This window comes from Podarcis vaucheri (genome assembly GCF_965113315.1).
Source record: "Podarcis vaucheri genome assembly, chromosome: 6".
Taxonomy (NCBI): Eukaryota; Metazoa; Chordata; class Lepidosauria; order Squamata; family Lacertidae; genus Podarcis; species Podarcis vaucheri.
In genome coordinates this window covers 46,663,068-46,681,087 of record NC_138764.1, presented here as the reverse complement: position 1 = coordinate 46,681,087, position 18,020 = coordinate 46,663,068, and the positions used below count along the sequence as shown (strand labels likewise).

At 43.2% G+C, this 18,020-nt stretch overlaps 1 protein-coding gene across 1 annotated transcript; it reads right to left on the bottom strand.

The window, feature by feature from the left end:
- Positions 1-4,121: 4,121 nt before the first annotated feature.
- Positions 4,122-17,598, bottom strand: LOC309535564 (cytochrome P450 2J4-like). The gene is made up of 9 exons (XM_082228767.1): positions 17,326-17,598; positions 15,533-15,695; positions 14,199-14,348; positions 13,058-13,218; positions 12,116-12,292; positions 11,586-11,721; positions 10,203-10,390; positions 8,022-8,160; positions 4,122-4,449 (listed from the first exon to the last, which is right to left on the bottom strand). Exons 1-9 carry the CDS (start codon positions 17,524-17,526, stop codon positions 4,274-4,276), a joined length of 1,491 nt encoding a protein of 496 aa, XP_082084893.1. The 5' UTR covers positions 17,527-17,598; the 3' UTR covers positions 4,122-4,273.
- Between the last annotated feature and the right edge of the window lie 422 nt (positions 17,599-18,020).

The following is an 18,020-nucleotide window of genomic DNA, read 5'->3' as shown; positions in this document are numbered from 1 at the left end:
AACAAAACTGCAATGTTTGGACACCAGGGTCCTAAACAGATGCTGATTCAAGTTTTCTATTCTGCCTTTGTCTTGCTGTTCATTTTGCATAGCAGCTAGGATGAGTCTGAGACAGGTACTCCTCCCTAGAAGCCAGTGCTTTTTTCCGGGGGGGGGGGTGCAAGGGTACGCAAACTCCTAAACTCTTTGTGAATCTTTCTACTTTTTTCCATTTACTATATTTATTTTCCCTGATTTGAACTATAAAATGGTGATTTTCTTGAGTCAAAATGAGAGTACCCCTAAACATTTTTTTACAGGGGAAAAAGCACTGCTGGAAGCTATTTTGTGCAAATATTGTGCTGGAGGATAGGATAGGCTAAGGTCCAGGAATTTATTTAGAATTAAGTGCACAGTTAACTTACAGAGGTTAAGCTCAGAGGTTAAGCCTTTCATGTTCAATGGACATACTCCCCAATAAATCAAATTGGGTATGGGATTGCAGTAATCAAACTAGAGTTGAAGAATTTAAGCTCTACTAAATTGTTGGGGGCAGGGGAGAGAAAAAGATGTCCCTTCAGTCTTGCTTACCTTTCTGTTTGCTGTCTTTCACCCCCCAACCCCATCAAGACATTCAAGTGAAACCTTCCACTTCTGTGCCTGTTTACTCAGAAGTAAATTCCAATGGGTTCAATGAAGCTTGATTATGGGCAACATACTGTAGTTTTCCTTGTATAAGATGAAGGTTTTTTAATTATAGAATCATCTAAACAAATGAGGGTTGCTTATACACGAACAGTGCATAGGGGGGACCTGCCGCAAGCAGGAGATTGTCAGTGGTGATTGGGTGGGTGATTGGTGGCTGTGGCAAGGGCTGGTGTTGATTGGCTGTCTCTGTGGTATGTGGTTGGCCGATTGGTGGCAGCTGGCATTGAGGGGGCAGATGATAGGTGGCTTCAGTGATGCATGCGTGAGTCAGCGTAGGTCAGTTGGGTGAGCGATTTTTTGCAATCCCCCCCCAAAAAAAGCTCAACAACTCTGGGCAATCTCCCCCCATTTTCTTAATTAGGAATCTCCAAAAATAGGGGGCGTCTAATATACGGGGTGTGTGGTTTATACACAGAAAAATATGGTATATAGGGTTGCAGTCTCAATCTTAATGCAGGAGGTATGTTGTTGTTGTTGTTGTTGTTGTTGTTGTATTTGTACCCCACCTTTTCTCCCAATGGGACTCAAGGAAGTTAACCAATAAAAACAAGAATCACTAAAAACATAGGAAAATTGACATTAAAATCAATTAAACATTAATAGAATTAAAATGATATGTAAAATCTGTATAAAATCTACTAAAAATTACAGTAAGAAACAGCAGGGTACCAGCCCTTTCATTAAAAGTAGTCAGTTCCCAGAAGCCTGTTGGAACAGGAAGATCTTCACTGGCAGTGGAAGGACCACAAGGAGGGAGCCAGCTTAGCTTCTTCAGGAAGGGAGTTCCAAACTCTGGGAGCAGCTACCGAAAAGGCCCTCTTCTGTGTCCCCACCAACTGTGCCTATGAGGGTGGCAGGACCAAGAAAGGGGCCTTCTCTGAAGACCACAAAGCCTGGGCGGGCTCTTACAATAGAATACAGTTTTTCAGATAGCTTGGACCTAAGGCGCATAGCGCATTATGGGTTTTAGCTATGTGCAGCTGCTGTTGTATTTGGTTACATTCCGGGTTTTTTATCATTATTTATTTTTCTTGTTAGAATTTATATAGCCATCAGGTCTATATTTACATAGCACTGAGTGGGAGATGACAATTCTGAAAGCTCCAATGAGGTCAACAGCAGTTGGGTATGTTTAGCCTCGAAAAGAGGAGACCAAGAGGAGATAAGATAGCCATCTTCAAATATCTCAAGGGCTGTCAAATGAATGATGGAATAAGCGTTTTTTCTCTCCTGCTCTGGTGGGTATCAAATCACAAGAGAGGAGATGCTGACAAAACTTCAGAAAGAACTTTCTGACAGTAAGAGCTGTTCATCAGTGCAATGGACTTCCTTGGGAGGTTGTGGGCTCTCCTTCCTCGCAGATAGAGGTTGGCTGGCCATCAGTCATTGATGCTTTAGTTGAGATTCCTGCATTTCAGGGGGTTGAACTATATGCCCCTGGGGGTCTTTTGCAACTCTACGGTTCTATAGCTCCAAGTGTGTAGAGGACAGATAGCAGATTAAGTTGCCTCTTGACAAAATATAAATGTAACTACTGAAATACAGAGGTTTGTGAGGTTTTTTGAATAATAGGAGATTGCCATAATTGATATAAACAATTAGTTCAAAGGGATGAGGCCAAGAGGGAGTGGTGTGGCTAGAGGAAACAAAGGGACCACAGATATCCTGTGTCAAGGGACAACAGAAACCAGGAGATGCAGATACAGATTTAGGAGAGCATGAACTGTTTGGTGGCACTGGGCATGCAGCCTCAAGGGCACTGCAGGGGACATTGAAACTATGATTTAGAATGGAGCGTGAGAGGCAGGGGGTGCTGAACATTGGCATCATGCAGGGCGCCAAGGTCTGCCACTTCCCTGACCACAATATGGACACAACTTGTCTGCTCAGCTCTGAGATAAGCAGATACTTCTTTTAGGACAAGAAGGCTTTCAGTCATCCTTGGAAGGTTCTTGGAAGGTCTCTTGTTTTATCAATAAGTCACTGACCTTTTGTAGTGTCTTCTGCTAGGCCTACTTCCACATTAGGGGAGGAATTCAATAATGTGCAATAACGCCAACAGGGCAAGCATTTCAGCTTGCCAGGCAGACAGACCACCTGCTGTCTCCCTGCACCCCAGTATACTCGCACTTAAGCCATTTTTTTTGGGGGGTGCCCCTGGAGAAGTGGGGGGTAGCCATCTTGTGCAAGCTTGAGCATCAAAGTCTACAACTTGGAGTTCCAACTGAGCTCTTTTATTGTGATACTTATAAGACATTGCTCTAGCTGTGCCACAGGGACAATTTTAAAAGTCACATACTTGAGATCATTTATGAGAAGAACCACACACCAGTCATGTACAGTGGTACCCCGCAAGACGAAAGCCTCGCAAGACAGAAAACCCGCTAGACGAAAGGGTTTTCCATTTCGGAGGCGCTTCGCAAAACAAATTTCCCTATGGGCTTGCTTCGCAAGACGACAGCCCATAGGGAAATCTCAGGGACAGCGGGGAAGCACAGCGCGTCTTCCCCACTGTCCTCGGACCTCCTCCCGCTGCCGGCTTCGGAACGAAGCTCCGATGCCAGGCGGCGGGGGGGGGGGGACGCCTCCTCCCGCCGCGCGGCATCGGAACGAAGCTCCGATGCCGGGTGGGGGAGGGGGAACGCCTCCTCCCGCCGCGCGGCATCAGAACGAAGCTCCGATGCCGGGCGGCGGGGGGGGGACGCCTCCTCCCGCCGCGCGGCACCGGAACGAAGCTCCGATGCCGGGCGGCGGGGGGGAACGCCTCCTCCCGCCGCGCGGCACCGGAACGAAGCTCCGATGCCGGGCGGGGGAGGGGGAACGCCTCCTCCCGCCGCGCGGCACCGGAACGAAGCTCTGATGCCGGGCGGGGGAGGGGGAACGCCTCCTCCCGCCGCGCGGCACCGGAACGAAGCTCCGATGCCGGGCGGGGGAGGGGGAACGCCTCCTCCCGCCGCGCGGCACTGGAACGAAGCTCCGATGCCGGGCGGGGGAGGGGGAACGCCTCCTCCCGCCGCGCGGCACCGGAACGAAGCTCCGATGCCGGGGGGGACACCTTCTCCCGCCACCCGGCATCGGATGGCTTTCCTGAAGACTTGGGGTGGGAGGAGGGTTTTCCTTCCCACTGCCAACATTCAGAATGCTGTTCTGAATGTTGGTGGTGGGGAGGAAAAACCCTCCTCCCACGCAAGCCCCGGGAACAGAGGGAAAGCGCTGCGCGCCTTCCCCTCTGTTCCCGTACCTGTCCTGAAGGCTTGCGGTGCGGAGAAAAGCCCTTCTCCGCACCGCCAGCCTGGCAAGCGGTTTCCCTAGGAACGCATTAATTGATTTTCAATGCATTCCTATGGGAAACCGTGCTTCGCAAGACGAAAAACTCGCAAGAAGAAAAAACTTGCGGAACCAATTAATTTCGTCTTGCGAGGCACCACTGTAGATTGAACTTGAGGCCTTCTAAATACAACGGACATGCATTACTATTGAGCTATGACTATTGAGCTGCCCCCCTAAGGACAGAAAATAAGGAGGCAGTGCTGGCCAACTTCTTCACCATCTTCTTTTAATGAGCAGTGTCATAAAATGAGTCCCCTCAGCGAGAGATTGCGCATATCCGGTACGGCTGGGGGGATAACGTAAGACCTGACCGATGGTCAAGGGTTAATGTCACACCTTTTGGAGGCTGGAAAGTGAACTTCTGAAGTAGGGCAGTGAAGAAAAGAAAAAGCTCAGTCCTGGCCAATTGTTCTCCAAGACAAACTCGCTTTCCTAAAAGGGGGGAGGGAGAGGGAGAGAGAGAGAGAGAGAGAGAGAGAGAGAGAGAGAGACTATGTTAGTAGAGAGTTTACATCAGGGTTCAGCAACCTTTTTCAGCCGTGGGCCGGTCCATTGTCCCTCAGACCATGTAGTGGGCTGGACTATATTTTTTTTGGCGGGGGGGTGAACAAATTCCTATGCCCCACAAGTAACCCAGAGATGCATTTTAAATAAAAGCACACATTCTACTCATGTAAAAACACACTGATTCCCGGACCGTCCGCGGGCCGGATAGAGAAGGCGATTGGGCCACATCTGGCCCACGGGCCTTAGGTTGCCTACCCTTGGTTTACATCTTCATAGCAATCTCTGTAAATCATACTTCTCAAACCAATACATGAACACACACAAAATACAGCCATTCTTTAAAATTTACAGTGTTGTTCTCCAACCAACCAATGTGTACAAAAATGCATATTAAGGGAAAGTGTAAAAAAAAATATATGCCTATATCAGAGAAAAGAACATACAAAAATCCATTATATTAGGGGACTTGTTTACAAAATTGTGTATATTAGTCACAGCGAGATTTAAAAATGTGTCAATAAGAAAAACATGCACCAAAATGGGTTTTCTTTTCAATTGCGGATGGCAGCTGAAATGTGGGGAACTGGGACTTCCGGGGAGGTGCCTCCAGTAATGGCTGTATTCCTCTGATCAGGAGGAATTTGCCCCATGGGAATTTGGGTCTGGCCGCCACGGCAAAGGCGGAGACCCACAAAAAATCACAGGTGGGAGAAGCCTGTGAACGTGGGATTCGGCGGGCACCTTTTGCGCCTCCCCTACTCACGGGGAAACCCGGTTTCGGGGATCCGGAGCGACGTGGGGTGAGCAGCGCGGTGCTTCGAATCGTCTGCTTCTTCCACAGAGCGAAGCCGCATAGCTGTTGCCGGAGAGCACTGACTTTTTCCTGTGGATAATTTGACTCTAAAGTAATTACCCGTGAGTAGAGCTGAAGTGGGAGAATGGGATTTTTAAACGTTTAATATGGCATCGAAACGGGGAGGTTCAATACAGGAAGTCCGCCTCCCATTTTGTAAATAAACTAAAGCAATGAGCCTGCAAGCTGAAGTCTTGGAAAGCCTTTTGTAAAAGACTAAATCTCCATCGGCAAAGAACTAAACCCCCTCCTTTGGAGACAGGAGAAGGGGGGGGAGTGGTGGACTGAATATGCCTGTAGGAGAGAGTTAAGAGAGTTAAAATACCCCCGCTCTGACCCTGGAAACGGGCTGCTAGCAGGATTGATGTCTTTTGGAATGTTCATTGACAGCGATTAGAACGTTCATTGACAGATAGCTAAACAAGAGAATACATTGTTTCTACTGTCTCCGGCTGTTCTTAAAAAAAAAAAAAGGAGTAAAAGTAACTGAAAACTGAAACTAACTTTGGATTATTGGAACTGTGTTTAAAAGAGGATTTTACTGATACAAATAGAAACTGTTTTCCCCTAGTGGAAGCTTTTGAAATTGGTTGCTTTACAGGAGCTGGGCTAGGGGAATTTCCAGCTGCAAGATAAAAAAAAAATGTGAGACTCTGGGATTGACCTTGAATCTCTTAAGTGTTATGGCAAATGGAAAGGAAAAAATAGACGGAATGTCAACAGAAGAGGCCTTAGCGGTCGTATTAGTGAAAATAAACGATTCACTGGAACAGCTTCACAAGAAAACAGATGTGATAAATGTGAAAGTGGATGCTGCAAATATTAAAATAGACTTAATAGTAGAAAGTTTAAATAATCTGGGACAAAAGATGAATACCAATACAGAAACCATCCAGAAATTGATACAGGAATCTACTCTGATACGGCAAACTGCGGATGAAGTCAAGGAGAAAACCCTTGCTGCTGAATGTAAAGCAATACAACTGGAGAGAGAGAGAGTCCCATCCATACAAGGACAACTTGATGAACATAAGCTGACATTTGTTATGATTAAACTTAAAGAGAAACAGATGAATTTGAGGATCAGAGCCCTACCTGAGGAAAAGGAAAGCTTGACAGAGTTTCAGGAGGAGACAGGACTGACATTGGTTGAGAAAGAGAGGTATTTGGGGGTTAGTATGACCGCCAGAAATGTGAATTTATTCAAGGATAACTGTGAAGGACGTTGGATTGAAGAGAAGGGGGATTTGGAAATATGGACGAATCTGAAGTCGTCATTGTTGGGCCGAGTTGCTGTGGTGGGGATGAGGGTTGCTGTGTCGTCAGGGATGTTGCTTCTGTTTCAAACATTGCAAGCTTTGGATGGGACGGATTGTTTCAGGAGGTGGCAGAGGGACGTCTCTAGATTTGTTTGGCAGGGCAGGAAGCCTCGAGTAAAATTTAAGATATTGACGGATGCCAAAGAAGGAGGTGGATTTGCCCTGCCAGACCCCTAAACTTTGTTGTGAACCATCTGCTTTTTGCTGGCTGAGAGAATGGCTGCTTCTTGAAAGCACTGAAGTGTTGGATAATGGCAGATGAAGTTGATGGACTAGATGGAATTGGCGGAAATGACTGGCAAGATCCGAGACCAGGGAGAAGAGCCGGGGGAAGAAGACTGGAAAAAGTTTAAAGACTGTTTATAGAAATATTGTAAAATTAATGAATGTTAGAAGAATGTTGGAATGAAGCTATATGGCTTTAGTAGAAATGTTATAAGGAATTAAGTATAAATAGATTAATAGAAAATTGAAGGAAAAAATAAGGCAAGAATGTGTTAAGATAATTATAGGATAGAAAACAGAGGAAGATGGAAAGGAATTGCTGAAACAATTAATAGAAGTGGATTACAAAAAGGGAGGTGTGAGGAGGTCGCTGGAAATAAGCGAATGAAAGATAAGATATTGAAAATGTTTGAGGTGTTTTTAAATTGTATTTGTTTGTTTCTGTTTTGTTTTGTATGTAGTGTTTTTGTATTTTGTATTTGTATTGTTCTTTTTTTCTTTTCTTGTTTGTAGTGTTGTGTTGAAACTGTTTGAAAAGTAATAAATATCATTTGTGGGAAACTGAATGTAAGATTGGGAAAATGAAGGAAACCAAAGTTGACAGATCCATCCATCCCTAGCCTTACAGCTTCCCTCTCACATTCCAAAAATGTGAAGAAGGCAAACAGGTTTTAGTTATTTCATAAAATTTATATACCGTTTGATTGTAGAAAACATCATCAATATGATTCAGTTAATAATTCCCCCAGAAGTTGCTCACGTTCTGAGCTACGTAGTGAGAAGAAGGCTCCTATTCTCATGGTGCAGTGAAGAAAACACTTTAACAATACAGCCTAACTCCCTGTGGGCTGCTCATGAAAGATATCAGGAAACACCCCCTCAAAAATCCACACTGCGCTAGTGTCAACACCATTTTGTGTTATACCATACACCCCAAAGGGCAGCCATTTTGTGACTTGTGCCCACAGCACTTTCTTAAATGCCAAATGTGCCCACTGGCTCAAGGAGGTTGGTGACCACTGCAATACACAATATAGGTAGCAATATACCAAGCTCTCAGTAACTAAGCTGCCATCATATAGCCCTTCAACTTTTGTTACCTGCAGAGAATGGCAGGAATGCTTCCTTTTTCCGGAATTGACCATTCTCCAGGAAATGGCCAGGATTAAACATACTGGGTGTTTCCCACTCATCCTCATCAAAGAGCACTGAGGTCAAGTTGGTGAACAATACGGTTCCCTGCCAAATAAAAAGCAGAGTAGTAGATTAGAAATGGCAAGGCGCTTTCACATATATTTGAATTTATAGCAGTACTAAGCCTCTATCCCCTGACAGAAAAAGAATATGTTCTGAATGCAATATTTACTTCTCGTTATTAAGTAATTCATTTAAAGATTTCCCACAAAAGCACAGTTCCAATATATATTTTAAAAGACATTCAAAGTCTGCTGGACTACGAAAATTCAGGGTTAGCAACACCAGATACTGGCTAATTTTTGACAGACTAGCTACCCATTCAAACTGAGACTGGTACAATTCTGTATTTAGTCCAGAGGTTCCCACATGGTGCCCTCCAGATGTTTGGGGATACAGCCTCATCATCCCTGCCCATCAGCCATGCTGGCAGGAACTGATGGCAGCTGGAGTCCAACAACATCTGGATGGCACAATGTTGGCTACCCCTAGTTTAAACTTTGGATTAAAGTTTTTGCAGTTTAATGGAAGAGCAAAGACAGACAAGAAGAGCAATATGTTCTTAACATTTACTTTGGGCACCAGAATAAAATTTAAGATATTAACTGACGTAAAGGAAAGAGGTGGATTTGCCCTGCCAGACTTAAAACTTTATTATGAATCAGCAGCTTTCTGCTGGTTGAAAGAGTGGCTACTTCTTGAAAACACAGACATTTTGGATTTAGAAGGTTTTAACAATGTATTTGGATGGCATGCATATTTATGGTATGATAAGGTCAAAGCACATAAAGCATTTAAAAATCATATTGTTAGGAAAGCATTGTTTAATGTCTGGATAAGATATAAGGATCTATTGGAAAGTAAGATCCCAAGGTGGCTGTCACCGACGGAAGCGAAAGCTCTGAAAAGGCTCAATATGGAGGCCAAATGGCTGAAATATTGGGAAATTTTGGAACAAGAAGGAGATAAATTGAAATTACAGAGTTTTGAGAAATTAAAAAACCAAGTGAGAGATTATTATTATTATTATTATTATTATTATTATTATTATTATCAGATAATGGAGACATATAATTTGGATAAGAAAATTGGCTTCCAGGTGGAAAAGTCAAAATTAGAAACAGAACTGTTAGAACCCAAAACTAAGAATTTGTCAAGAATGTATAACTTGCTGTTGAAATGGAATACTCAGGATGAAACGGTAAAATCTGCTATGATTAAATGGGCACAAGATGTTGGACATAATATTATGTTCGCTGACTGGGAACAGTTGTGGACCACCGGTATGAAATTTACTGCATGTAATGCCTTAATGGAGAATATTATGAAAATGATATATAGGTGGTACATGACCCCAGTCAAGCTTACAAAAATTTATCATTTGCCCGATAATAAATGTTGGAAATGTAAAGAAACTGAAGGTACATTCTTTCACCTTTGGTGGACGTGCCCAAAGATTAAGGCTTTCTGGGAAATGATATATAATGAACTGAAAAAGGTATTTAAATATACCTTTCTGAAGAAACCAGAGGCCTTTCTCCTGGGCATGGTCGGCCAATTGGTGCCAAAGAAAGACAGAACATTTTTTATGTACGCAACAACGGCAGCAAGAATACTTATTGCAAAGTATTGGAAGACACAAGATCTACCCACCTTGGAAGAATGGCAGATGAAGGTCATAGACTACATGGGACTGGCAGAAATGACCGGCAGAATCCGAAACCAGGGAAGAGAGACGGCGGAAGAAGATTGGAAGAAATTTAAGGACTATCTTGGGAAATATTACAAAATTAGTGAATGTTAGATTGATGTTGGATAGTGGTTATCAGCTGTAATGATTAAGACAACTGGGGGGGGGGGAGAAAGAAAGGTGTAAAATTAAGTGAAAATTAAGGGTGAGGATTTGCTGAATGAATAATTTGAATTGGAATACAAAAAGGGGAGGTATGAGGAGGTCCGAGAAATAAGTTAAAAGAAAATAAGTGAATGAAATCATGTGTTTTTAATTTTTGTATTTTTGTTTTTTGTCTTTTTTGTATAACCTTTGAAAAGTTAATAAATATATTTAAAAAACCAAAAACATTTACTTTGGGCACATGAAGCCCAGCCAGTGTCGTGTCCTTAGCTGTCATCCGGGGCCCATTCAAAGGCACAATGCTGCTTATTCTTTGAACTTCATGAACAACCGCATTGGTATAGGGCATGCTGTCCCTGTCATCCATCGCTGGCTGGCGAGACTGGCCAGTCACAGAATCTATTTCCTCTTGGACCCTTGCTGCAAAAAGAGAGAGAACATCTGCTATAAATAGAAGAGGAACAGACATAAACTAATATCTGCAGAGGAGGCTCATCTCGTCGTTCCACCTCTGGGTGCCCTTTGCCACCAGAATGCAAGCATTTATTCAAGACTCCTTTCCCCCACCTTTAGTTGGAATGGTACATCTTCTGCCAAAATAGAATTGTTTTGGCTGCACCATTTATTAATTATTTTCTTATCATTCCAGTTCAGTTAAGGATCACTTCCCGGTGGGCACTCCAAAGTAATTTGCAATATAATAAAAAACATATGGGGGAAATTCTTGCTCTTCTGATTGCTCATTAAACGGAAGAATTGCAGTTTGCCAGATAGAAAGTTTCCTTTCCCCTTCTCCTTCTGCACTGTTCTGTGGCCTCTCCCAACCTCCTTGGACCAATCTGAAGGTGCGCGAGAGAGAAGTACAGTAGCGGGATGCTCTGTAGCACAAGTGAAGTCCTTGCACAGAGCTTCTCCTTCTATATATTAAAACATTTATAGCATATGCATATATAATTTTTGTGGGAATTAAACTTTACAGAGTTATGTGGAAGACAGCCCAAGTCGTTTGACCCTTTGCCTTTTCCCTCCTATAAAAACTACACAATACAGTCTTTTTAAAAGTTTGAATAACTTTTACTCAGTGTACTTGCCCTTCTTAGATTAAACATACAATTCAGGTAGGTGTTACTTATGTTAACTAATACATATTACATAGATTTGTATCTAAGAATGACTAACGGTGCTACACACTGACTAGCTTTGAGACAGACAGCAACACCACAGAACATAACTGCTGCCCTAGTCGTTAAGACTGTTAATAACTGCCAAAACTGAACCAACAGAAAATAGCAACCTCAGACATATGACATCACAGAGTTCTACAGCCCTTGTGAGCAATAACCCTTTACTTAGCGTTTTGGATGCTTTCATCTCACATTTTTAATACACAACAGCTTAAAAGAACAACAGCACATATACTGCAAAGTAACATAGCAATATGGCATTGGGAATCGATCGAAAAAAGAGAAGGGTGGTTGGTACTCAATGTTAGTCGAATTTACAGCAGGCACATTGAAGTTATATAGCCAATAAGTCAGATACTTTGATTTCAATAGAGGATTTGTTGAGTGCAACCCAAAGTAATGAAAGACAAGTAGGCAAATGTTGGTTCTACCTTGAATTTCCGGGAAAATGGCCATGTACAGCAAGGCCCAGCGCAGGGTTGTGGAAGTTGATTCTGTTCCAGCAAAAAAGAAATCCAGTGTTGAATGTAGGAGGTTGTCTTTATGAAAACTGGAAGCAGCATCCTCCTTAAAACAAAGAAAATGCACCAAAGGGTTCATCTGTCATTAAAAACACCACCCCAGTTTCAGTCCTATATATCAAGTGATAGCAATGAGATTCATGAGCTCTATTCCTGATGAGTGTCCTGCATCTAGCACAGCCAAGTCAACAGCCCTGTCAATCTGGTGAACTTCAGGCACTGGACAAGTGGTGATATACATTATTTCCTATTTACCTGTGTGTGTGTGTGTGTGTGTGTATGCAAACACACAAACAAACACCTCACCAGTTTGTCTGCTTTCATACAGAGCCAATGGAAACTATATGGTAAGTTCTGATCCTTTAGATTGTGTCTCTGCTTTCTATTATTAACCATTACTACTATTAATACTACCACAAACTATACTTTTTGTTTCTTACCGTGGCCATTTGATTTAGATAGGCATCTATGAAGTCTCTGGGTTCAGATGGGTTCCGGTCTTCTTCATGTTTTTCAACGATTTCTCCCACAAAGGATTTCAGTTCTCCCCAGTTTCTTTTAACGGTCTGATGGGTCCCTGGCAAGTGCTTCATGAGAGTGGGAAATGCATTGTACAGCTGAGGAAACAAATACTAACATCAGATTTGTGCGGGGAAAGCCCTCTCATAACAGTTGCAGATCATGCTACTATCAAAGGAGGTAGCAATCCATGCAATGGCTTCCCATGGAGATGGCTACCTGTTTGAAAAATGCATGCACCTTGCCTGATGATATCAGGAAAATGATGTCAATGTAGCTTTCCCATTTGATGATGCTTATCTGCATGGGGTGGCCTTTCACAGATTCAAATTGGTAGGTGGAGAGTATGGAATTAAGCCGTGTATGTTACTTGGGATTGCATCACTGTGTTCATTGCAAGACATGCTCTGGATCTTAAGTCCTGCTTATGAACACCACTCAATACCCAGTGTTATTTAGCTACATAAATATTCCAGCACAGTGTGAGAATGTTCCCAATATGGAAAATAAAACTAACTAGCCTCCTCATGATATGTGCTACTTGTCCAAATGCTTTGATTTTATTCAGTCACTCATGTGATTCCCCACTTAAAGGCCTAAAATGTGTCGTAGCACATGATTTTTAGTTGTGATGCCTGCCTTATAATACTGAAGACACCCATACATCTTCAGTATTATGATAGACAATGTTAAATAAAAACAAGATGTCAAAGGGACTTGGTATGGGGTGAGATGCTTGAATTACAAGTTCAAGGGAGAAAAAGAAATCAGAACATAAAGAACAATGATTGCCCAAAGCAAGAATGTGGGAGTGTGCCTGGAACCAGTGCAACTCTGTCCATAAGATCTCACAGAAGATGTACCTGAATCCAAATACTTCCCTGAAGATGCATTATCTCATCAAACAAGCGCAGAAACTTCTGGAAACGACTGTCATGGTTATCAAAGCGGTCCCCAAAAGTGACAGAACAAATGATATTTGAAACAGCATTATTAATCTGAAAGTGAGGGTCAAATGGCTGCCCTGGAGAGGGAGAGAAGAAGAAAATGGAGAAGGAATAAGACTGCTTATGGCTTCCATGTAACAAAAACAGAAAGTGGGGGAAGTGGGTGGGTCTGGACAGAGTATGGGGGGACAGCAGAAGTTCTTCAGATAGAGGATGTTTAGATGGCGCAGTGATGGAGTTTTATACCCTTAGTGGCACATGCTATAGGTATAAGCTATCTAGCACATTGTTCTATGAGATGTTGTTTTGAGATTGTGGGGGCCAGACCCCCTCAATCCCTGGATGCAGCAAGTGTTAAACATAAGCCAGGCTACCTTCCTTATGAGGTGATTACCTGGGGGATGGGCTATTATGGGAAACAAAGAAAAGGACCTCTGTGGGAGACTGCAAGCACTCCCATTGGGAGTGTTAATATTGTGACTCCCTTGCCCCATCCTAGGCTCATGTTGTATACATGTGTAAATAAACCATATATCATAAATGGACCTTAGTCTCTTCAAAAAAGGAAACACAAAGGCTGGGAAATCTCACACTGCTTGGAGGTTGGGTGTGTGCGCAACAATGTTTTGCCAAGGCAGTAGGTTTGGCAACAAAGGCCTGCAAAAATGACAGAGACAGAAAATATACACAGGAACTATTGCACAAATTCCATTTGTGACTTTGTCAAAGCTATCAAAATTGGCACACTTCCCTCAAAACACACAGCGTACCAATTCTGTTGCTCTCCTATACTAGTTAAGTGACTTTGGGTTTCAACTACAGGTCTCACTGCATACATGGAGCCTGACCTTAGCAGAGGCGTCTGCATTTTAATGGCAGCTGAACTCCTACGTGCCACAATGGACTGAGTTTTGCATTGACACCCATCTAATCATGGGGATGTCCCAGCTTATGCAGAGTTGCACTTGCACAAAGCAGCACTTGAAAGCTTCATACCACGACAAATGTATTTTTTAACCTTTCATATGAAATAGGCTTTTTTGACTCTGGTTCGCACCTTTCTCAACTTCAATAGCTTCCTTTAGGTATCGGCTCTCCTCCTGTATTCGTTCTTCTAAAGTCCTTTTACCCAAACCAAAGTTTCTGAGCGTTGATATGGCAAATCGTCTCTGTTGTTTCCAGGTAAGACCATTAGAGGTCAACACTCCTAGATGAGAAGAAATAGCAAGCAGAGCAGGGCAACCAAGATGATTAAGGGTCTAGAACAGAAGTCTTATGAGCAATGCCTGAGGTAGCTGGGCAAGTTTAGCCTGGAAAAGAGGAAACTTGAGAGGAGATATGATAACCATCTTAGGACTGTCACATGGAAGATTGAGGAAGTTTGTTCTCTCCCTCTCTGGAGAACCCAAACCAATGGCTTCAAGTTACAAAAAAGGAGATTCTGACTAGACACCAGGAAGAACTTTGTGACAGTAAGAACTATTTGACAGTGGAATGGACTTCCCAGTAAGCAACAAAAATCCACTGAGTGTGCAGGTGGGAGGAAATGAAGAGGGAGCATGGAAAGTGCCCCCCACCATTTATTTATTTACCCTACCCCCACATAAGGTTGCACTCCCATATGTAAAATAAGTGGAGGTTATTAGCCCACTGTACTAACTTTGCCCTGTGAAAAAAATTGGGAACTGTGATGGAAAGGCAGCATATGTTTGAAATACACAAAATGAAGTAAACGTATAGGAACACGTAAAGCAGTCAATATATATTTTACAAATGTCCCTTCTGCACTGAAGCCCTTTAGGACACTCTGGAATTGCTTTTCTGGATTAATGGTACCTTTTTAATGTTTATATGGTCTTGATTATTTAATGATATTTCTGTTTTTTTTCATTTATTTTTGGCTTTTTGATTAGATAGTATGATGGGATGATGAGCTGCTTGTGCGTAAAATCGTAGTCCCTCAGAGTTTGCTCAAGTCCACAAACCTCTGTCTGTGACGGAGCCCCTCAAACATGGCTCCTCTAGTCACTGGCAGATTCCGACAGTGGCTGCTTTCGGAATCGCTTCCAACATAAAAGCTCCTTAACGGAAACAGGTCTTCTGGACTCGCAGCGTGACAGTTTCCGGCGAGGAGTGGGTCTCCCTATGGGAGGTCCATAAACCTCCCCACTGTTCTCGCTGGACGTGTCCCTGAGCCCTCCCTCCTGCTCGCATTCCCTCAGAGACCCACCTCTCCCCCTGCTGGTTCCTGCTTCAGCTGCTGGGTCTCTCCCAACCTCCGTGAGCCCTTCCACCACCTGTCCCTCCGATGGCAGTTCCCTGACAGATAGGCAATAGGAAATGATGAGATAATGTTATTTAAACAATTGACCATAATTAAAAGTAACTCACCCAATCCCCTAGTGATTTCCTTGGTAAAAGGAAAATTTGGACGGTCTATGAAGTTTTCACCCTGGTGGACAAGAGCTTCCTTCACCAGACGCAATCCATTCACAACCACAATCCATGTTTTCCCAGCCTGAATGCTGAAGACATTGCCATATTTTTCTGCCAGCTGGAAGGAGAGGAAGAATGCAAGACAGGGTAAAATATCCCTATGTGGTCTTTATTAATATTCTATATTAATTTGCCTGCTTGATGTTTATAGAATGCCTGTATGGAAGATGTAATCTTGGTTTCTCTCAAATACACCAGGGACATCAGAGATGCCCAAAGGGTTTCCTGGGCCCAGTACATGGACAGGCCCCCTCCATTCTCCTCCTGCAATCTATTGGCAAGAGCTGCTGCTTCTGCACATATATTAACTTAGGCCAGCCTACCACACAGGAATGTTGCAAAGATAAGAGCAGGAGGGTAGGCTAATGTACAACAAAACACACAAACAAAAGCACACACACACACACACACACATTTTTCCAGTCTTGATAAGGGTGAAGGGATCCTTATAGTAAAGCATCGTCTATAGGAATTTTAAATTGCTTGCCAGTTGTGGCTTTGTGGGACGTGGAAGATCAGGGAGCACTGCATATCATCATGTTCTTCTCAGTATGAAGTTATTTTTTTCAAAGGAGTTAAATAATTTAAAACATTTCATTCTATAAAAGCAACACACCAGGGGAAAGAAGGAAATGACATAGACACACAAAAAATGCTTTGTGTACACAAGTGTTCCTCTCCACTCATCCAGCTTGAGGCTTGCAGCAACAAGAAGCTTCTACTTTTTTATTATAAGTTTCTTTAGAAATGTCTAATTTACTTTGAGAGAGAGAGAGAGAGAGAGAGAGAGAGCGCCTTGGGTCCCTGTTGGCTTGGAGCCTTGTACATATGTACCCTATGTACCCCTCTGTCAGCAGTTGTAAGGGATAGCCAATATTGTGTCCTCAGTGCCATGGTGTGAGGGGGACAGGAAAAAGTAAGAAAAAATGATGGGACTTCCCAGCTTCCTGCTGTCCTCTTCCTGCCTCCTTAGATTCAGAAAGTGTCTTTTTAAAAAGAAACGTCCTATTGCACTAACTGACCACAAGCAAGCAAGCAGAAAGTTGTGTTTGATGTGTCACGTCTATTAGGTATATGTTGTTGTTTAGTCGTTTCCAACTCTTCATGACTCCATGGACCAGAGCATGCCAGGCACTCCTGTCTTCCACAGATATATAGTCTAAGCAAACCTGCGAAACTGTTTGGCATCCTGTTTAAGAGGGGAACATGAGAAAAGTAAACTTACCTCTGGACTGGAGCTGGACAGAGCTAGCTGGTCATTAACATACCCAAGCAATACGTGGCTCATAGCAAATATGTGACTTTTTTCTGACCAGAGTTAGAGCGAAAAGGAAGAAGTGGTGGAAATAACCTGCTAACAAAATAGAATCATGCAAACAACCATCCTACCTTTTATGGCAGGTGTGGACACAGGTTTGTTACCAATGACTGTTAGGCAAAATAGATCCCCCAGATTCAGAGGCCATACACATCTGGATACCAGATGCTGGGAACAAACCATAGGAGATGCATTTGCCTTCATGCCCCAGCTGTGGGCTGCTCAGAGACCTCTGGCTGGCTACTCTTGGAATCAGGATGCTAGACTAGGGCATCTACTGTAAGCCTCATCTTCCAGTGAGGTTTCTACGCTCCTTTCAACTGCAACGTCACCTGCTTTCTCATCATCTGGTTCATTCCTTCATTCTTACCTTCCGTGCTGCCAAATGTGGGTCCTTTGCACCAAAATGTGGTATATTACCCAGCAAGGGAAGAGGCCTGGGCCCTGGGGGGAAATCCCTTGGACGAATCCTTTTCTTGTAATCAGCAAGAAGTAGAAATGTTGCCAGAAACACCAGAACGATTTGCAGGGACAAGGCCTCCCAGAGGACAGAGAGAAACTGGAGCAGCATCTTGGAACCTTTCAAGCCTTCCTTTGTCAGAGCAGACTGTTTTCTGTTGGGAGAACAGAAATCTGATCCCAGGAGAGCAGTTATACCTCTCCTCTTGGTTAATGTTTCTGTAAGAAACCAGGGCAAAGTTTGCAACCCATATATTGCTTTACATCACACCAACCAGGAGGCTGAAGGAGATGGCTTATTGAGTAACTCTTCTTAGGGTGAAGGGGGAGAGTAGTTTTCTGAATCAGAATATTTCCTTCTTGTTCTCACTTTCAACACACACACACACACACACACACACACACACACACACTAAATGTAGCTTAAAATACCATAAGCAACAATAGTCTGTCATTTCTTGGAAAAAGGTGTAACAGCATCTTTAAGTTGGAACCACTACTTAAAACAGGTTTGTGACACATATTAAAGACTCTAAACCAATAAGTTTCTCCAGTTCTTTCTTAAGGGTCTGAGGAGGTTGTCTCAATGGATCATCTCATCTCGTA